Raw genomic sequence first — 20,517 nt, forward strand, 5'->3', positions numbered from 1 at the left:
ACGACTGAAGAGCAGAGGCCTGCAGAGTCCTCCTTATATACTACTGGGGAGGACGATGAGTAAGCGTATAGGAAGAGGGCATGTGACGTCCAGAGGACGCTGACTGAGCGATGAGTAACGCTGAGTAAGGGAGCATAATCGACATAGGGTCAGATAGTCCATGGCTGAGTAATGCGAGTAGTCCGGACGCTGTCTAGAATAGTCCGGAACATCGTAGAACGTACCAGAATCATATGGAGGGATGGCAGGATGCCAAGTAAGTACAGAACAAAAGAATGTACGTATATGGTAAGTAGGAAAGTCCATGCTGGCGTATGGTAGACGCACAGCCACTATCACTGCCACTCCCGGTCCGGCACAGCCGTAGACACAGAAGTTCAACAGAGTCCACCTCCCCGCCGTACACGACCACCATGCGGCGCACCACGCGGAACAGGAGGCGTTTGTGAATGGATTCTTTAGGCTCGAGTTCCTCGGGCGCGAGCAGCGCGTTCATTGTGTTTACGTACTCGGCCAGGGGGTTTGTTTCTACGTCCACAGCGCCGTATTGGCGTGCCCAGGGGCGGAGCTCGACGACTAGGATGTCCATGATGGTGAGCCGGTTGTGCTGACTCCAGCAGCGACTGATGAAGAGGCACCGGGAGCTCATGGCGCACATAGAGGCTCCCCACCGTCCGTGGCCGCGTGTATCAAACCGGAACAAGCGGCTGCATGGCGTGCCCCACGCCTCCCACAGGACGGTGGCGCGATTCTCGTCGGTGTGCGGCTGGCTACCGGTGTTACATGCGTATGCGCCGAGCAGCACGGATGTGGGGACGAGCAGCATATAACGGTGGCCTATGTTGCCAGTACTGAAAATGAACGTGATTGCCAGAATGGTGAGCTGCGTATTGTGCTCGAACGCGGCTGCGCAGCTTGGCCGACTGGAAGGTGCTCGCTGTGAGCTCAGCTCATGGATCTGTATGGAGGTGCCGTCCTTGACCGGTGGAAGCAGAAATATGCGCGTAGAGGAGTCGTCTGGAGAGGCCGGGTTGGAGGGGACGATGGATGGAGGCCTGTCGGGGTGAATAGTGTAGACTCGAAGTTCAGTTCCATTGTCCCTTGCTACGACTATATGGTGGTGATCCAGGAAGGCGAACTGCGTGCAGAACTGCGTTCTAATCTGGCAGGTTCTCTCCTGCAAATTGTTAACCCAATCACCTTCGTTTATTCCGCTCACGGAAAGACGTACCCATATAATATTGCCTGTTTTCCAGTTCCACAACTGGAAATAGTGTGTCCCACGTACGTCTGGCCACCAGGCCAAGGCTAGAAGATCACGACTGATGTCCAGTTTTTGGACACAACATCTTTCGCCGCACTCGTCGCTTTGAGGCACTGCTATTGTGGCGAGGGGAAGCACAGCGGTGTCCGACAGGGAGAACACTCGACATTCGAGTTTGCTGTGACATCGGCTGTAAGTCCTGGCACCGCACAATGCATCTGGAAAGCTATATACCGTGTCGGGTGCGTCGCCATGCAGCACAGCACTAGTATGAACTGCGACAGATCTACCGCGCACCAAAGAGGCTCTAAGGGGATTCCCTTGAGATCAATCGACCATACCTGCGCCGGAATGCCACGACCGGGCGAGGCAGGGACTACGATCTTGAGTACGGAGCCCTGAACGATTGGAACGGCGCATCCCGTGAACGGCAAGCATCGATAGTTTGAACTATCGTCGATTAGATTGGTATCCCGTACGAACTCGGCCGCACGCCACGACTTCTCGTATCTTTCCAGCGCGAGCAGCCGATCCTTTACTGGTACACCCGACGCAGGTCCGTCGACCATACCCGCTGCGGCCAGAGCGAACTTGTACCGTATGACGGTAGTATCTAGCAGGGCCTTGAAGTAGCGGGAAACCTGTGGTACGTCATGATATGGTGTTTTCAAGAGACGCGGCCGTAATAATTTGGTAAGAATCCAGGAGTTCCATGATGAATGAAAACGGCGCTGACCTGGCCGCAGGTCACCACATGCGATGGGTCCAACTGCAGAATGACGTGTATGACCAATTCTTGCGGTAGGTCCAGGATATTCATCTTGGGGTCTCGCAGCATGACCAGAAAGAGGACAAAGGTCCCGGGAGTTATGACTTCGGGGGAGGGAAAAGGTCGGATTGTGTAGGTGTAGTAAAATGCTACAAGCGGTTTTGTCGAGTCTGGAAGCTGCAAATATGCGCACCTCCGCTAATTACGTCTTCGCAAATAGATACAAATAAGCGCGAGTAAGAACTGCGTCTCGGTCCCCAGGGCTGTCTCTCGGGTGAATATATCACAATCGGGAGCAGCAACCACGAAAAAGCGGGATACAACGGCGGCTTTACGTGTCTCGGGAAGGGGATATGCTCAGGTGTCGTTCAAGATACCCACATGGCTTCCGAATTGTTGAGTTGGATTTTTCTCCAGCCCCCGGAACCTGAATCCAGGTCCACGAGCTCTGCAACAACGGGTACGAGAATCTCCGGTAGTTTGCGAATGGAACATTGATTTACAGATTCGATGGGCGGAGACGGTCAGGCCGTGGACAGGTAGCAATGTGTAGTAGTATGCATCTCGCCGTCCTCGAGAATTTGTTCGCGCTGATATGGGGGGAACATCAGTGACCGGAGTCTTCCACAACATGAGCAGACGCACCAACAGCGCCAACCCATCCTCCAGCAACAGCATGCGTTCTTTGTCTAATTGAGGGGGTGCATCACCTTCTTGAGCGACTGCCCGGTGGGAGACGTAAAATGGGGGCGAGTCCCGGAGCTGCCCAACGGCTCCCTCCGATTCGGCCGTGAAATCAATGTCCTCCAAGCCATCCCCGGAGACCCGCGGGTGGAGGTTGCTAGCGCGCGCCCAGGGATGTATTTCGAATACGCAGACGTCCGTCGCTGCTTCACTGAGGCGCCTGTCAAACTGCACGCGGTGGGACATGACGGCGACGCGTGAGCCGAAGGTCGCTACTTGAAGTTCCACGAAAGTGAATCTCGAAAAGCAGAGGAGAGTCCCTCCGCACGTCCAGTCCTCCCAGTCTAGCGTGCGGACCGCTCCGGCGGGAGGTCCGGCGACGGACGCAGCGGGGAGGGTAAGTCGGGCCACAAGCGTTGCGCGCGGGATGCACAGAACATAGTCGAGAGGAGTGCCGCGGGGCTGAGATCGGAAACCGAAGTGGATCGCCAGGAGGGCGGCCTCGGGATCGGAACGAAACAAGCCTTCGTCCTCTGTCGATGATAAGAGCGGTTGGTGTGGAATGTCCTTCAGGAAGAAGCCCGGATGCGGTGGAAGTAGAAGCACGCATAGGGGTAGGCCGCTATATACAGGGGTCTGATCGCCGGCCGGCTCGAGGATGTATATGGCCAGTTCCTCATCGTGGCCAACAAGGACCAGATTCTTGCTCAATAGGTGGAAAACCATCTGGAAGTGTATCTTCTCTATACACTGGGAAATGTCAGCTGCGCTCTGGCACTGCACGACACTGCACCTACGGGTAGCGTTAAGCCTGTCTTCCAATCCAATATGTATAGGTTGCTACCACTCCACCGATTTTTCGTCATCAAAAGGAAAAGATCGCCGTGTATGACAATCTGGGATACACTCCTTGGATCGTGTATGCTGGGTATTTCGAGCAGGGCCTGCGCCGCAAAGGGATGCGGAGCCACCGTGCCATCGGGGAGGAGGGTCAGGAAGTGGCAATACGACCTGCGACTTGGTGAGCACTCAACTAGTAGTGCATTGCCTCCGTTTCATACCTGCCGTGCACAATATTCACGCCACAGATGACCACCACGTCTTCTCCGAGATCACTTGCGCCCATGAGTGGTGTTAGCCCAAGGTGTGCCAGGTCCAGAGACCATGTCATGGCGTTGACTCGACGCCCTGGAGACGCCGGACGGTACAGTCTGAGTTTGGTTCCGACATGCATAGCGACGAGAGCGCCACTGAATGTCAGATGGCGGAAGGGATAGGTGCGATCAGGACGTCCAGTACTCGAGAAGGATGGATCGAAGGAGAGCGACAAGGTCCTCCATGCGCGCTGATACTCCTTGAGAGCATGTAGGCGTTCCGCGATGCTGGAGCTGCGCGCCGAGCCGTCGACAGCGCCGGCGAAGGCGAGGTGGCACTTGTATTGCACAACGCTGGACTCGGCGAGTTTTCGGAATCGCCTGCAGATCTACAGTGCCAAATCAGTACGATGGGGCCGCGATGCATCGCGTCGCTCGTACCTGCTTGCACGCGAGTATATCGCGGACATCCAACTCGAATAGGATAGCGAGGATGATTTCCGAGGCCAGGCCAAGAATGGCCGGCATGCTGAGGTATTCCGCAAGATCTTGGTAGCGAAGGTATGTAGGTGTACGTTTCTCTCCTCTGATTGTACAGACCACGCCCGACAGATTTACGAGGGTCGATGTTACTCACAAGTGCAGTCGATGGCAATGATTGCGGTCCAAGAGAGGAAAGCAACCGCAGCGCGTCTATTGCGGCCCACAAGTACGTAAACCTATAGTGCCGGCATTCCAATCCTACCAAGCATCGTAGTGCGATGGCCAGCGGTGCGTTCAAGACGTCGAGAAAGGGTTGTGCGCGACGTACATGAGCTCGAGGTTCTCGGGAGACAGATGATCACCCAGCCTTGACGCCCAGGAACAACAGGCCCCGCTTCGCCTTCTCCACCTCCTCCTCGAGCTCGCGCCCGTCCGCAGTCGTCCACCGCGACTCCGGCCCCAGCTCCTCGACGTTCTTGCCCATGCGCAGCGCACCCTCGAACGCCGATTTGCGCGCGTTCAGCTCCGCCATCCGTCGTGGGTCTGCATGCCCGGTGAACAGCACGAGCGCGGTACGCGCGGGCAGCGCAGCGTATAGCTGCCGCAGCTGGTTGTCAAGTGTGGAGAGGACCGGACGCAGCTCCGCTGGGGACGGGTCGACGGCGGGTGTTGCAGGTACGGAGTCGAGCGGGATGTCGCCTGTAGCCTTGGCCGTGATCCCTGAACGGCATGAGACGTGAGCTCGAGTCAAAGGCAGGGCGAACAGGCGCAACTTACACCCTCGCGCGTCTGCGAGCGCAGTGAAGCGCCCGAAGAGGAACTGGTGCGACTCTATCGAGTCGACGAGGCCGTTGAGCACCTCGTCGTCGCTCTTGCACGCGACGCACGTCGTCGCCTTCTGCCCGTGCCACGCGGCGGGGCTCCCGTGGTCCACGACCGCGCTCTTCACCGTGCCGCCGCGTGCCCGCGACATGCGCTCGAAGATGGACTCCATGTCGACCTTGAACTCGCCGAATCCCGGACCTAGCGGCTAGAATCAGCACTCGGACGGGGGTGGCGGGAACTGAGAGCTCACCGTTGTCCACCTTCTTGCGGAGCAGATCTACGCACGCGCGCGCGTCCTCCTCGGGGTCGTGCCCGCCCTCGCCGCGGTTCTGGATCTCGCGCCCACACCACTTCTTCGTGAGCCATGCGAGGCCGGGCTTCAGCGGCCGCCCGCGCGGGTGATGGAAGATCACAGCGGTGTCGATACAGCGCGGATGGCAGATCTTGAGCGAGTTCAGGTCGGATTCTAGCGAGTGACCGAGAAGTACGGGCGTGGGCGTCGCGGAGAGCACGGAGAGGACGTGCGCCTGTACCTCTTCGAACGTGGCAGTTGCTTTGCTGAGTCCCTCCGCGGTGATGCCCGACCATCTGAGAATGCTGTCAGTGTGCGGACTCCTGGCGAAGACGTGGAAATATGCCTACCGTGTCAGATAGTCTACGACGGGCTTTCCAGGCTTCACGAGCTGGTCGTAGATCACGATTCCCGACGCATATTCGATGAGGCACACACGGGCGAGTTGCTTGCCCTCCTCCGTCATACACTAATGTGATGTTAGCTACCGAAACGCGTGGTCAAGATGACAGCGTACCATCTCGCAATCCATCGCATATATTCGCGGTACCTCACCCGCGGGAGTTGTCGACAACAAGTCATCTGCCGCAGCAACTTTCGTCTCCACCCACCCTGCCGGTTTCTCGAACGTCTCTGCGAGATACGAGGGCATGGGGTAGCCGTTCTCGATCATCAACTCTTTCGTGAGGAGATACCGCATCGGCGACTTTTCTTGCGCCCGTTCTGCTGCCGGTGCGCGGTATGAGCACTCGGTTGCGGCGACATAACGAGTCGAACTCACAAGTCAGACGCTCCGTGAGCCGCCTCTTCCGCTCTTCCCCGGTAACGGGACCTTGGAAGAACGCGTTGAGCACCGAGTGCATTCGTGTCTGGTCGCCTGGCGCGCGGGTCGGACATGCGTATGTGAACGTGGAGGAGATGAATGGGACGCTGGGAGAGGCATCCTCGGACGGCTGCGCGGGAGGTAATGGGACCGCGAGGGGGACGTTGGGGTTCGAAGTGGCGGAGGTGGGCAGAGGAGGGAGCGCGAGGATGTCCGGTGTCAATCCCGGTATTAGGAGAGCCACTACTTTCGTGATCGTGCGGGGATTCTGATAGACGACGTCGGTGGAGTATCTGGAGAAGAAAGAGGGACTGGACGTACCTCAACTCTCACCCAGCTCGACGGCGGGGCGTCCGCGGCAAGGTGCAGTACGAGCTCCCGGATGTCCTGCGCTAAAGTTAACAAGGGTACGATGCGAAAAGACCGCCTGACGCACATTGATGCCCACAGCGTCGCGCCGCTTGAGGATCTCGCTCTTCGCATACATAAACTTGGGAGAAGTCGCCTGCATAAGATGAGGTGAACGCCGCTCGGTGCGCACTGAGGCTGCGGGAAGGCACACGCACCCCTTGCTTGCTCTCCGTCTTCCTTTGCTTCTTTGATTTCCGCTTCTCGACCTTTGTCCACCCCTCCTCATTTTGCGCGGCCTGTTCTTGTGCAGCGGGGTCCATCTTGAGCCTTTTGTTGGCGTGCGAGGAGTCGTCCTCGGGCAAGGATGCCTGAGCGCGCTTCATGGTGTGTTCTCGCCGCTTCGCTTCGGGCAGTAGCAAAATTTCTCCAAGAACGGCCTCGTGAACGCAGCAAGGCAAGTAAAATGCAAATGCACCGGGGTGCAAGCAAGGATAGGCACGAAGGGAGGGGGGCTGGTGAGAGAGCGGAACGTACAGACGGGCAACGACTTAAAACGCGGTCATTTTGCGCAGGATTTAGGCGCACAGCGGGCGCTTGTGCACTTGACCAAAGCTCTCATGTCGCTCGCCAATATTTGTATCCAAACCTGCAGGCTCTCAGTCGGTTCATCTTCCAAGTTCGCACCCGGGAATGTGAGATGCAATCCTATCATCGCCGTCTAATCCTATTTTGACAAGTACTGCTATATCAGAGGTGCGGTGTCGCACCCGGCGTTTACACTATCAGGCAGTACGTCGACTTACGACCTCCCGCGCGATGCTGAAGACCGCGGTATACATATATATATGCAACGGTCAAGCGTGGCTGAATGGATGGTGTAGCTCCATCCCGTGTCCTGGTAAGTTCTCAGTACTCAGTGTTTATAGCGGCTCCCGTCCTTGGACAGTCGGGTGGGGACATCGATTAAGGAAAGAGCTCCGCAATCGTCACCCATGCATGGTTCCTCTACCAACGTACTTTCAGGAGTGGGTTGATGGCTGGTGGCCTCGGTCTACGCTATGCCCGAGGACCCCAGAAAAACGGCGTAGTAGATATTCGCACGGCAAGCGCCCTGGCGAATTGGCCCGTGAAATACTGGAACTCGGAGTGACATAGTACTCTGTGTCAGCTCGCCCTTTTCTGATACCTCTTGCCAGCGCATGCATCGCTAAGCCGTGGTTCTTGAGTCCGAATTACAGGTTCTGCGGCAGCTTGTAACTCTCAACGAATAGTGCCAGACATCCGACACGGTGCTGGCTTCAGACCCAAACGCCCCCGCCAAGCGGGCGCTGTCCCGAAATGGACATGATGCGACCATATATGGCGCTCGGCACACCTCCGGCGATCCTCCCCGCCACATTTCTAGGCTTTCGCTGACGTCTGAGCGGGCTATATAGCCCACCCCGCTTTCAACATGGCCGCTTCGTCCCCCCTCTTCTCTTCCCTCCCTCACAACCACCACTGTCAACGCCCTTTCCGCCGGGCTGACGTCCAGCGCAGGTCAGGACACCCCATCTTTCAACCCAACGTCTCTGGTGCTGACAGATGGCAACATTGGCAGACTTGTAAAAACTCAAGGCAAACTCATCACGCTCTTTGCACCTCTTCCGCCATGTTACGACTTGCACTCCTTACGTCTCTCCTTGCGACTTCTGCGTTCGCCGCGTCCGCAGATGAATGGCGCAACCGCACGATCTACCAGGTACGTCCGACCCAGGCTATGCTGCCTCGGAGAAGGAATAGGATGTTCAGTTTGCATGAAGGTGATCACCGATCGTTTCGCCACCTCCGATGGCTCCAGCCCCTCCTGCGACACATCCCAGCGACAATACTGTGGCGGTACCTGGAAGGGCCTTGTCGGCAAGCTCGACTACATCCAGAACATGGGCTTTGACGCCGTCTGGATTTCGCCCGTAGTCGCGAACGTCGAAGGGAACACCACCTATGGCGAGGCTTTCCACGGGTATGTGATGTAGTATATACTGCTTATCAGCTCGGTCTAACATACGGTGAAGGTACTGGACCCAGGACATCAACTCGCTGAACTCCCATTTCGGCACTGCCGATGACCTCAAGTCGCTGAGCACTGCCCTGCACAACCGCGGCATGTACCTCATGGTCGATGTCGTCGTCAACCACATGGTCGGAACCGCGGATCCTCCCAATTTCTCGGCCTTCCAGCCGTTCTCCTCGCAGTCCGACTTCCACAGCGAATGCTTCGTCTCCAACTACGACAACCAGACCGAGGTCGAGCAGTGCTGGCTAGGCGACAAGAACGTCCCGCTGGTTGACATCAACACCGAGGACAACGACGTTGTTACTACAATGAACAACTGGATTTCGACCCTTGTCAGCAACTACAGCGTGGACGGTGTCCGCATCGACACGGTCAAGCACGTCCGGAAGGACTTCTGGCCGGACTTTGCCAAGTCCGCCGGCGTCTTCACGATCGGCGAGGTTCTGAACAACGAGACGAGCTATGTTTCAGCATACACTCGTAAGGTCTACAAATCGTGTATATCCATGACAAAAGCTCATTTTTGCTTCAGAGGTCATCGACGCTGTTCTTGACTACCCGTCCTGGTTCCCGCTTGTTGCCGCTTTCCAGACCTCGAACGGCAACCTCTCGGCGTTGGCAGCCACTGTGCAGCAGGCCCAGAGTTCGTACAAGGACGGCGAGTTCATGACTGGCGCGTTCCTCGAGAACCACGATCAGCCCCGGTTCCAGTCGCTTACCCAGGACAGTGCAGTACGCATTCCGAGTAGCATACATCCCCAAGGCCTACTGACCACAGATTTCTATAGTTGATCAAGAACGCCATGACTTGGCCGTTTGTGCAAGACGCGATCCCGATCTTGTACTACGGTAAGCATCCATCCACGTTCTGCGGGCGTAGGACTCCTCGCTCACAACGTCTCTTAAAGGTCAAGAGCAATCCTACGCTGGAGGCGCCGATCCTGCCAACCGCGAAGCGTGAGTCCATTCTGATCCCCTATATGATCCTAGGCTCACTCCTACGTCCAGTCTCTGGTTGTCTGGCTATGTTGAAGACAAGCCCCTCGTGACCCACGTCAAGACGCTGAATGCCGCTCGCAAGGCCGCGATCGCCGCGAACAGCTCCTTCCTGACCACTGCGGTAAGTATCACCATTTACCTATCAAGATCACTGTACCTGACACGATCTGGGTCTTCGTAGGTGAAGTTCCCGTCGTCGGGCTCGGATTCCACCATGGCCATCCTGAAGCCGCCCATGCTCGCACTGCTTTCCAACGGCGGAAGTTCATCGACGCCGAAATGGACCGTGTCTGATGCGGGCTTCCAGGCCAACGAGGAGCTCGTAGATGTCCTCACTTGCACCAAGATGAATGCAGATAGCAACGGCGGTGTCACCGTCCAAGGATCTGGAGGCAGCCCGCAGGTGCGTTCGACGATCCCGTTGTGCTGTGCTTATTCCGGTATTGACATGACCGGGTGCACTCAGGTCCTCATCCCGACTTCCGCGCTGAGCACCGCCGGCACCACGTGCTCGAGCCTGGCGACTGTCACCCAAACGTCTTCTGCCCGTGGATGGGTCGATGGTGCAGCGGATTCTCTTCCGGTGCTTGCCGCGCTCGTCCTGGCCGTCTGGGCTGCCCAGTCGAGCCTCGTGTTGTAAACCGACGACACACTTGTCTTATAGCCTCGGACTCGCATGGACGTTCGCGCCTGCGGTAGCACAGGCTTGCACACACTACTTACACTAACATACTAGATCTATAGACTGTACCAGAGTATTATAGAACGGACACCTATTCGGGGCCGCTGGCGCCCATTTACTAGACTCCATCGCACTGCACTGTTCGCGAAGATGGCGAGAACGCGGGATCCATGTGGGAGGCTGTGCGCGCCCCGACTGCGACCGCGACCGGTCAATGCCTGCGGTATGTCCGCATCTTCTTCTTCCGCCTCACCGTCACGTTCATCTTGGGCTCCAGGGTCTGCGCAAACTGCTTCTCCCGCAGACTATCATCTCGTAACTTGATTGTTCAATGTTACAGCGCGATATCGAGGAGGCGTCTCGCGTGGGTCGTGTACGCGTGAAGTCTATGGATGCGGACGGCGCGTGGACTTGTTGCGGGACAATGGCAATGCGTGCGGTACCGGCTCATGTTGTGCGCGTCGGCGGCGGCTCGCTACGTGTTTTGTCCATCGGGAGTTCGTTCGTGGCTACCATCCCATCTCACGCAGCATATGGCCTTCGGGATGACTAGTATATACCGAGCAGAAGACTCGAGGAGGGCGGTATGCACCATCCTGCCCGGCTGCTTACCGTCCACTAGTCTGCTCCAGCTCGCTGTGCTGCATTGCTACTCATTATGTCTTCAGATGATTTATCGGGCTTACTGTCTGACCTCACTATGGCCAACAATGAGTGAGCTTTATTCCCTATCCGTTCTTTTCCCGGGATACTCACGCACGCCGTACAGTAATCTGTGCATAGTCTCCATCACAGGTCAGCCCTCCCACAGCTCTTGCCAGGTGACTTCGGCTGACAGACTGGGGTTTCTCAGCGCTGCTCCTGTATGACTGGGCCGTCACGCTCCCCATCGAGCAGGACGTCGTGTGGTCCCGCAAAATGAACGTCGCGAGCGTGCTGTACATCCTCGCGCGCGTGTGCGGGCCGCTCTACTACCTCTCGACGATCGTGCTGCTGGGATATGTGGATGATACGGTGCGGTCTACTCCGCGTTTACGTTTGCGCGTGCTGGTGACTGACGAATTCTTTGTAGACGTTCGTGTCTCGTTGACTGTTGCTTGATGTTGTCTTATATGTCTTCGCAGGTGTAAAACGCTCGTGTACGTGCAAGACGTGTCCGCGATACTTCCGTACTTCGTTTGGGCAGGTGCGTCGATCATAGGCATCCTCTTTACGTCACCGCTTTCTGACTTGCAGACGCGCTTCGTAGTGTTCTCGACCTATCGAGGATACGCTTTGTCCGGCAGGAAAGGATATGTCGCAGCCATCATTTGCATGTTGACGTTAGTTCCCATTGGAGTAAACCTGGTACGTAGAACGCGTGTGTTATTTTTGATATCGAGAGTGGCTGAGGTATTATGCACAGTACTACTTCGTTTACACGCAGCCTATCAACTACCCGCCCCCGACGGGGTGTATCACGAACATCGCGATATCCGATAGTACCCTGACGATGTAAGTCTGCACTGTCACGGTGCTTTAGCCAGGTACTGACCCAACTTCTAGTCGTAAGCGCCTTCGCCTGGCCCATGTTGATCCCTGATACGACGTTGACCAATCCGCCCTCTAGTGTCGTACTGCTCGCGCTGCAGCGTCATCCTCTCCGAAGGCGTCATCATCGCATGGACGTGGAAGTGCACGGGCCTGCGGATCCTTTGCGCGCGCAAGACGTGCGGCAGCCCTACGCTCTCAGACCGCCCCACTTCGTTCCGCGAGGTCCTGTTTCAGAATGGTGCGTGCTTGTGCGCTCCACCGTGGCGTCCCTATGCTCATCGTACCATCGGGCTTGCGTCAGGCTCGCTGTTTTTCCTGTGAGTCTCCACTGCCGCGCTGCGCCTTGCACGATATTGACCTTCACTCAGCGTGCTGTTCTTATTCAACATCGTGTGTCTCATCTTGACGCAAGTGGTACACAAATTTCGATCACTCTGTCTCGTATACTCGATCTAATGATCCACATGCAGGGTCCCCTCGCGATACGCGGGGGCATATCCTACTTCCGGGACGCGTAAGTTGCCACTTCCGCTTCCCCGTCCTCGTCCCCACCTCTAATGCGTCCTCGCACCTTCAACAGCGCGACACCGCTCCTGGTAGCGCGCTTCCTCCTCAACCTCCTGGCGCTCCGCCAGCCAGACGACTCCGCGGGCACCACCGACCTCTTCTCGACCGACGTCACGGGCGGGCTGTCTACGTACACGGCGTCGGACGTCGTGGAGAGCTTTGTGTACCCCGACCATGACGGCGGAGGGGATGTGGCGCGGCGCTCTGCGGGGTCTCTGCACTTCGTTTGAAAAGAGGCAAGAGGCGTACGTTATTCGTAGTGTGTGCTTTGCCTGAGGGTCTTTCTGACAAGCCGCCAACAGTACGTCGAGGGCAGCCGTCTGTCAAAAAAGCCATCGATGAGAACTGGAATATGCGACTTCCAGCTCTTATCGCTCACCATGCCATTCTATGATAGGGTACGACATGTGTATCGGCGAGGTTCCACGGACCACGGACCACATTGCTATGTTTGTATTTTTTTTCGTTCCTCTCATCTGATATACTAGAGCGACCGTTTTCCGCTGTTCATTTGCTAGTACTCGTGCGGAGAACTGCTCATACTTTGCCCAAACCTTCTCTCAGGAAGCGCCCATTTGTACCTGTTTGTGGAAGCGCAGTACTTGGTGACGCGTTGATCTTTTGGGATCGAATTTTTCCTTTCGTACCCCTTCGTCTCGACGAAATCTCTTGCGACTTTGTCTACTACTACGCGATCTTCAGTCTTTCTGGTCGTGCTCTAAAACGCAAGAATTGGTGGTACATATCCTACTACAGTTAGACCCGTCGGACATAGTGGTCTGCGGCCAGGTGAGCGTTGCATCTGTTCAGCGACCTCTCCAGTTCTGATTCCGTGACATATCATAGATCTCCCGCTACTTCAAGTCTCTCCTGGATACCGCCGTCATTCGTTACAAGTTCGCTCTAGCCGGGGCAGGTATGGTCGATGGACCCGCGTCGGGCGTACCTGTCAAAGATCGGCTGCTCGCCCTGGAGAGATACACGCAGGCATGGAGGACTGCCGAGCTTGCACAGGATCCCGAGTTTCCGATCGACCGCAACGAGCATTACCGATGCTTGACATTCACAGGAGGCGCCATCCCGGTTGTGCAGGGATCGCAACTCAGGCTGGTCGTTCCTGCTTCGCCTGCCCGTGGGATCCCCGCGCAAGTATGGTCGATGGACCTCGGAAACAACTCATCACGGCCACTGAGGTGCACCACGGACCTGTCGCAGTCCCTGTTTGTGATGTGCTGCTTGAAACCGCACCCGACACGGTATCTATGTTTGCCATTTTACTAAGCACCCAAACTTACGCCCGACGTGACAGAGCACTTGAGTGTCAAATATACTCCCTCTCCGACACAACGCTATCTCCCCATTCAGAGGCAGCAGTGCCTGCCATCAGTGCCGACGCGGGTTCGGCGCATGAGGCGTTCGTTGTTCAAATGGATGTGTGCCACGATCTTCTCGTGTGGTCATGGTATGCGGATTCCAAGGTGCACCTTCGTGTGTACAACTGGAAAAGGGGAATTGTCGTATGGGTATGCCTTTCAGTAGACATCATGAAATGAAGCAGGCGATCTGACACTTGGCAGGAGAGAGCAGAATCGGACGGCGCCCCAACGCATTTTGCCTTCCTGGATCACCACCATCTAGTTGTAGCAAGCAACAACAGAAGCCAACTCAACGTCTACACTGTCGACCCGAACAAGCCTGCATCCACCGTAGCAGCCAGTCCACATTACGCTCCAAGTTCCTTACGCGTCTTCTCGCTTCCACTCACTGAGGAAGGCTGTTCGGTACAAATCAAACAGCTGAGCTCGCAACAGACGTCTTCAGGTCGACCGGATTGCGCCCCTGCTTTCGAGCACAACACGCAGCTCACCATTCTCGCGATCAGCTTGCACATCGTATCCGAACCTAGCGGCGATTCCCAGGCGCACACGCTGATTGTCCCTACATCCGCACTCCTCGGACACGCAAGCAGCGCCGGGGATCACCGCGAACAGCCCCCGCACGCCGATGGTACTCGCGGCGATGTCCCTTGGAAGGCGTGGGGCGCGCCGTGCAGCCGCTTGCTCCCTCTCGCAAACGGATTGCAATGGTGGGACGTGCGCGCGGTGGGCTCCAGGTGCCTGTTCTTCTCTTTCCGTACCGGCCGACCGATCGCACTCGACATCCTCGTCGCCCACTTTTGCCCTTGGGCACGGCACGGTGCTGCGGATGGCCGTGTGGACCCTCTAGCGGAGTACGCGGACACGTCGGACGTGATTACGGTGCACGAGAACCTCGTAGGGCCCATCCACAACCGTCTCCCCTTCCACGCAGTGCGTATGACAGTCGTGTACGGCGAGGTCGTTGACTTCAACTGGTTCAACTCGTTCGTCGCTCTTCTCCCGGACGGCGTCGCGGTGACGGTGAGTGTGCTGTTCTCCGTTGTCTATTCGACCTATATACATGGCTCCTGACGCGGTCGCTTGCATACAGAATAACAGCGACACGGAGAGCACCCAAAGTCTGCTGCACCTGTTTTCCGCATGATTCGCGTGTCGTCTCCTTCAGATTTCTAGTACTTGGGCGGAGTCGGCGGCATATCCATGTGGAAAGAAGAACTACTCCGTGTTCTCTGACGTTTGGTGGGAACTCGCTCGCTATACTGGACATGATGTGGTCATGGTAGTTGTCGTCTTCCGTCCTATATATTGACACATCCTTGATTCTTGAGCAGTCCACCAAGGTCTCGCCACTACGATCACCATTTCCGCGCTAGTTTCAAGGCTGGGTGACTGTGTGCATCTTCCTATCGTTGCGCTGGTGTATTGTCTGACGTCTGAGAAGTCTTGCTATGCAACAGTAGTGATTCTAGTGAATCCGTGGCCATGCTCGGTAGCGTGGAGTACAGTCGGCCCTGTACACTTACACGTACTTTACCGCAGCTCGAGCACTCAAGCGCCGTCCTCCTGCCTTGGACCACAACCACCAGTGCCATCGATTACACTTCGGTGAGTAGTGTCGACTCTGCTCCTCTGCGAGCCCATCTGATCGTTGTCTCTGGCTTCAAAGAAGCTGCGAGCGGACACGTCCGTACTTGTTATCACACAGCCTGGTTCATCAGATACATCAGCATGCCGACAATCCTCGACCTAGACTCGGAGACGATCCTCGTTATCCTACTCGAGCTCGATGTCGCGATATACTCGCATGCAAGCAGGTACGAGTGACGCGATGCATCACGGCCCCATTTTACTAATCTCGCTGCGCGACTTGGCCTCTCCGCTGCGTCTGCCGATCGTCCTCCCGCAGGAGCGGTCCGCGTGCTAGAGTGGGAGGACTGGACGCGCGGAGGGGCTCTGCTCCGCTTCTCTATGGACGATTATATGCGACTTCAAGTAGCCACCTTCGGTTCACGCGTCGCTGTCATGTCGCACTGTATGCACTCTGACGGGGGCCCGCTGGCATCGCCGGCCATCCACGTGTTTGAAGTCCATCCTTGGGCGCACGCTAGCAACATACATCCGCAGAGCTCTGGAGATGGCCCGGAGGAAATTGACTTCGCCGACGAAACCGAGGGGAGCGTTGCGCGGCCCAAGGAACCCCTCCAATTCGACGTCTCCCACCGGGCGGTCGTTCAAGAAGGCGACATCGTGTCCCGTTCCAGCACGGAGTCCATGCTGTTGCTGGAGGATAGGTTGGTTTTGTTGGTACGTCTGGTTTTTCCGGAGCATGTCGACCGTTAACGTACCCTACATATCAGCGCGAGCAAGTTCTCGGAGTCGGCGAGATGCGTATGACTGTATATTGTTATTTGTCCACCGCATGACTGTGCTTCCACGCAGCGAGAAGCTGGACGTCGGTTGAATCTACGGTGTATCAGTATTGCATTGATTTGTGCTGGGGCAGTAAAGAAAGCTCGATTCCAGCACCAGAACTGACACAGGTACGTACTTTTTGAGTTTTACTTTTTGCATGTACCAGGCTGTACCAGGTGGGCCGGTCCACGTGGCGTTCGCGTGGATGGCTACCGCAGCGCCGGCTTTCCTGAGGTCTTCCCGCAAGCACCGTCTCGCTCTTCTCACTTGTCTGACTCTCTGCCCGATACAAGCCTGAGTATGCGCCTACTAAGCTGCCCAAGCAATCCCCGGAGCTTCGCGTCTATATTCTGTCACAGCTTGGCATGCTATATCAGACGCATACCATGCCGATGCTATCCACGTTCACTGCAGCGCTGAGCTAGGTGAGTGTCGTCTCAAACTTATTCGTGCGCTACGACCTCCGCAAGGTGGCTTCGAGATCGAGGGTGTCCTTCTCAGTCCCTATTGATCTCGGCGGACCATGACGGCATATTCCACTCCGACCCTCATAATGCCCTGCTTGTGCTGCACTTCATTTTCCCGTCAAGGTACCGCGCACTCGAGACTGGCTACGTTTTCTGCATATCACGCGCAGACCTGCTTGTACACATTGGCCTGTCGTTTGCAAGTACCACCGTGACCTCCAATCCGGCGGTACGCACTCTCACTTCTTACTGGGAAGACTGGTTTCTCGGGCAACGAAGAGATTTATAGCAGGCTTCGCGATGACGGCAACAATAGTAGCTGTGCGACTGCGACCCCTACCCATCGATGTGCCGCTTGCGCGCATTGGCGGGTGGTGCTCAATCGGGTGTGTTGGACACAACGGTGCTCCGTGTGCACGAGGTGTGCGAGCAGCGCGTGTGCGACCGCATAGCGCCGGTGGTGGACGTGGCGAGGAAGCGAAAAGGTCGCATATCTGATTGCCAGACGTCGGGGATGGCTTTAATATTGACTGTATGGTTGCGGATAGCAGTGCATAAGATTTTGGTGCCTCATCGCCGCAAATAGAGCTATCAGTGCCTAATCGCCAGTTGTAAGGTGATTGGCATGCAGCCCTGAGCAGAGCTTCCAGCTCGTCTCATCCCCATCTTTCTTTCTCGACAGTGGCAGTTCCGGCATCGCGTCATCTGAGTCGCAGTCCATAGTTCGTCGCCATCTTGGCAGTGGGTCGCTACACATGTCCGGTGTGTGAAATGCCCGAAACACCACATGTTTAACTGTTTAACTTCAGGAAGTCTGACGAGTTCCCTTGCCATCTTCTCGTTCTCAGCAAGTCCATTTTTACTCTCCGTATTTCTATTTGGCTGAGAAATATGACTCTCGATGCGGAACGCTCCAACGTGGCCGCTATATTGCAGCTGGAACCACCACCTAGTACTAAGTGTGGTCATGAACCTGCGCAGGCCACATACACACGGTACGTACCCACTACTTATTTTTTGAGCGCCATGGATGCTCAGTAAGAGAGTATCAACTACGCGTGATTGGCATCTGCGCCCTACCGTTAGAGTTGGAAGTAAGCATACTCCGAACGCCGGTCCCAACGCCATATCCTGACCTATCCTAAAGATGGTTCGTCCTTCTATATTCGTGGCGAGATAAGCTTCTATTCATGCTTGCCTGGGTAGCAAGGGGCTTAACACCTCAACTTTCACCGACCTGATGAAGCAGTTCCAACAAGGACGTCACGCAGCGGAAACATGATACAACATTTCACGAGCCATGCGCTGCACGTCTGTGAGTATCAGATATAACGACTCGCCCCACGACATGCGGCGGCACGAACCCGCTCTCATTCCTCGTTCTCACCCTGTCCTTCGACTCCAACGAGTCCTTCGCGTGTAGCGAGACATGTCCTCTTCTCTTTCTGCGATCATCGCAGAACTAGTTGCTTCATATCAGTCTGCGTAAGTTCATGATGCCGAGATTCTCTCAACGCATAATTGACTCGGATCGTTGGTGCAGGAGGACGTTCAACAGTATCACCGTAGCAGTTGCGAGTATGTTTCATTCCTCAGCTTCTCTCAGCGTCCATGGAATGCTGATATGTCTCCCAAACAGCGCTACTCGCGTACGATCTACTGCTCTGCATAGGAAAGGAGGTCCAGTACGCGTGGCGATCGCCAGAAGCTGCTCGCAGCGTCCCGCGGGTCCTGTATATATTCAACAGGTACATGCCCGTGCTATGGAGCATCCTGAACCTCAGGTTGATGGGCACGCTGTCGGACACTGTGAGTATTGACATCATGCCATAATCGTAGAAAGCGCACTGACTAATATATTCTCTCTTCAGAGGCAAGCACATGCCTTCGCTGCAGTCATGCCCGCTCTCAATTCTGACACCGTACCTCTGCGCAGCTGCACTGCGCTACAACGGCTCATTAGCGTCTTAAATGTACTGGCCATGCTTGGTCCCGCCTGTAAGTAGAGAGATTGAACATGGACCCATGGGCATACAGTTCCGCTGACCTCATCCTTTCTACGCAAGCGTTTACCACGATGAGAGTCTACGCGCTCTCGGGAAGAAACAAGATATTGACTAGCCTTGTGCTTCTGCTGAGCATAGGTCCCTTCGTTGTCAATGTGGTGTGCTACTATCGCAATGCTGTGCGGGATACGAACTTACTGATGCGCTTGCTCTGCCATAGTCCACCTTGTACCAGGATGTGCCTGTCAATTTGCCTCCGCCTGACTCGGGCTGTACGTTCAGTTTGGAGACGACCCAGACAGGCTTCATAGCGTGAGTTTCTTTGAGTAAACACAATTTATACCGGAGCTGACCTCGCAATCTCACAGGTGTAAGTCTCGCGATGATGCCCGGAACACAATCAACCATTGACTAATTCTGAACAGCGGTCATAGTGTCGAGGACGTCATTAATCCTCGCAGACATCCTCGCCATGGTGGTCACCTGGTGGCACACCCGTACTTCCCGGAAAATATCAACACATTTCATGGGGCGCTCTTCTCTGGAGCAGATCTTATGGGAAAACGGTGCGTTTGAACCTTGGAGTATGGGTCACTCGTTTGCTGAAGGTCTGTATGTGTTCTAACGCTCAGGGAACGTTTATCTTGGGTAAGGCTCTCCATATGAACCATGTCCGGCGATGTTGCTCAGATAGACGGTACGCCCAGCACACTCGTCTCGTTGAACATAGGGGACATAATGATCATCGTGCTCACGGTGAGTATTCCAAAAGCATCGCATCGGTCTTCCTAATCTTGACCGTATTCACGCCTGTCAGATGTTATACCAGCCGTCGTCCGAAGTGTCAAATTATGTCTTGCCCTTCATTGACCCGTAAAGCCGTTCCCCGCCAATTATTCACATCACGGTCGTTGAGCTGACCTCGCTTTCTGCAGAATAAGTTCGATACTAAACAGTCGCTTGCTGCTCGCCCTATACGAAACGAAGGCACGTCTCGAGAGGGGCGGCACGTCAGCTTCATCTTTCTCTATCGATCTCGGCGCCGCCGACCCAGGGCTCCCGGCAGTCCTCACGCCGTTCGCAGGCCCGATACACACCGTACCCGTCAATGACGACCCGGATCTCTTTGACGCCGAGTCGACGTTGCGGCGCGACCCTGAAGCGAATATTGATGCAAGCTGGGAGACGGAGGAGTCAGAAGAATGTGATCTGACTGGAGAGGCTGAAGACTCGGAGTGTGCGTGATTTGTTTCATTCCCCACTGCCTTTCGCTCTTGCGCCTCTTTGAGATTATTTTTCTTGATTTTTCTTTTGTATCCGGACCCCCAGAAATAGTAACCGTTTTGGCCGCGCCATCCTTGATATGTACTCACATATACACCCTATATATGGCGAGTCGGCCCCGCCCCCGTTACGCCGGGCACGCTTTAGCTTCCTTCGCGTTTTACCGATATCGGCGGAAGTCTAGACATCCAGGGGTTTATCTGGGGGAAGCTGTACGACTGCGAGCACTGCCCATCTATGTGCCCCTTGTGTGCATTAGCGGGCAGCGCTCGGTGGTGTGTTGGAAACGACGCAACGCATGCATGGGGTGCGCCGGCTGCGAGTGCCATGTGACAGTACAGCGCCGACAGCGGTCGCAGTAGAGAAGAGGACAGTGAGCGGAGGCCTAAAAAGGGTGACAGCATTTAATGTGGTGCGGGTTACGCCGAGAAAGGACACAGTGCCTCGTCGGCACAAATAGAGTCGTCGCTTCCTGATCACCAGCTGTGCGATGATCATGAAGATTTAGGCAGAGCTTGCAGCTCGTCGCATCTCGTATATCGATCTT

At 55.9% G+C, this 20,517-nt stretch overlaps 4 protein-coding genes across 4 annotated transcripts; 2 read left to right on the plus strand and 2 right to left on the minus strand.

Moving 5' to 3' along the window:
• Positions 1-2,515: 2,515 nt before the first annotated feature.
• Positions 2,516-4,339, minus strand: TRAVEDRAFT_73293 (uncharacterized protein; the record flags this gene model as incomplete). The annotated part of the gene is made up of 5 exons (XM_008042616.1): positions 2,516-2,623; positions 2,679-3,467; positions 3,515-3,728; positions 3,779-4,200; positions 4,253-4,339. The coding sequence occupies 5 exons, from the start codon at positions 4,337-4,339 to the stop codon at positions 2,558-2,560; spliced, it is 1,578 nt and encodes a 525-aa protein (XP_008040807.1). The 3' UTR covers positions 2,516-2,557.
• A 132-nt stretch (positions 4,340-4,471) lies between these two features.
• TRAVEDRAFT_30259 (uncharacterized protein) lies at positions 4,472-6,967 on the minus strand. Its single transcript, XM_008041920.1, has 9 exons — positions 6,801-6,967; positions 6,671-6,739; positions 6,556-6,621; positions 6,193-6,502; positions 5,929-6,137; positions 5,762-5,880; positions 5,370-5,707; positions 5,072-5,317; positions 4,472-5,014 (listed from the first exon to the last, which is right to left on the minus strand). The coding sequence occupies exons 1-9, from the start codon at positions 6,903-6,905 to the stop codon at positions 4,653-4,655; spliced, it is 1,824 nt and encodes a 607-aa protein (XP_008040111.1). The 5' UTR covers positions 6,906-6,967; the 3' UTR covers positions 4,472-4,652.
• Positions 6,968-8,066: 1,099 nt separating this feature from the next.
• Positions 8,067-10,448, plus strand: TRAVEDRAFT_30260 (glycoside hydrolase family 13 protein). Its single transcript, XM_008041921.1, has 10 exons — positions 8,067-8,124; positions 8,186-8,326; positions 8,388-8,587; positions 8,640-9,121; positions 9,174-9,373; positions 9,430-9,490; positions 9,550-9,598; positions 9,650-9,761; positions 9,822-10,043; positions 10,107-10,448. The coding sequence occupies exons 2-10, from the start codon at positions 8,237-8,239 to the stop codon at positions 10,278-10,280; spliced, it is 1,590 nt and encodes a 529-aa protein (XP_008040112.1). The 5' UTR covers positions 8,067-8,124; positions 8,186-8,236; the 3' UTR covers positions 10,281-10,448.
• A 720-nt stretch (positions 10,449-11,168) lies between these two features.
• On the plus strand, positions 11,169-19,185 carry TRAVEDRAFT_101942 (uncharacterized protein; the record flags this gene model as incomplete). Its single annotated transcript, XM_008042617.1, has 3 exons — positions 11,169-11,278; positions 11,447-11,736; positions 19,112-19,185. Coding segments are annotated over 3 exons (474 nt in total), but the record flags the coding sequence as incomplete, so codon positions are not given.
• Positions 19,186-20,517: the final 1,332 nt, after the last annotated feature.

Source organism: Trametes versicolor, assembly GCF_000271585.1.
Source record: "Trametes versicolor FP-101664 SS1 unplaced genomic scaffold TRAVEscaffold_8, whole genome shotgun sequence".
NCBI lineage: Eukaryota > Fungi > Basidiomycota > Agaricomycetes > Polyporales > Polyporaceae > Trametes > Trametes versicolor.

What these genes read in the sequence shown, in the direction of transcription:
- TRAVEDRAFT_30259 (XM_008041920.1), bottom strand. Translation starts at nt 6,905, where the DNA reads ATGGACCCCGCTGCACAAGAACAGGCCGCGCAAAATGAGGAGGGGTGG. An exon ending in AGACGGAGAGCAAGCAAGGG is followed by an intron (nt 6,740 to 6,800) that starts GTGCGTGTGCCT and finishes CATCTTATGCAG; the next exon opens with GCGACTTCTCCCAAGTTTAT. An exon ending in GCTCGCAGACGCGCGAGGGT is followed by an intron (nt 5,015 to 5,071) that starts GTAAGTTGCGCC and finishes CATGCCGTTCAG; the next exon opens with GGATCACGGCCAAGGCTACA.
- TRAVEDRAFT_30260 (XM_008041921.1), top strand. Translation starts at nt 8,237, where the DNA reads ATGTTACGACTTGCACTCCTTACGTCTCTCCTTGCGACTTCTGCGTTC. An exon ending in GCAACCGCACGATCTACCAG is followed by an intron (nt 8,327 to 8,387) that starts GTACGTCCGACC and finishes GTTTGCATGAAG; the next exon opens with GTGATCACCGATCGTTTCGC. An exon ending in GATCTGGAGGCAGCCCGCAG is followed by an intron (nt 10,044 to 10,106) that starts GTGCGTTCGACG and finishes GGGTGCACTCAG; the next exon opens with GTCCTCATCCCGACTTCCGC.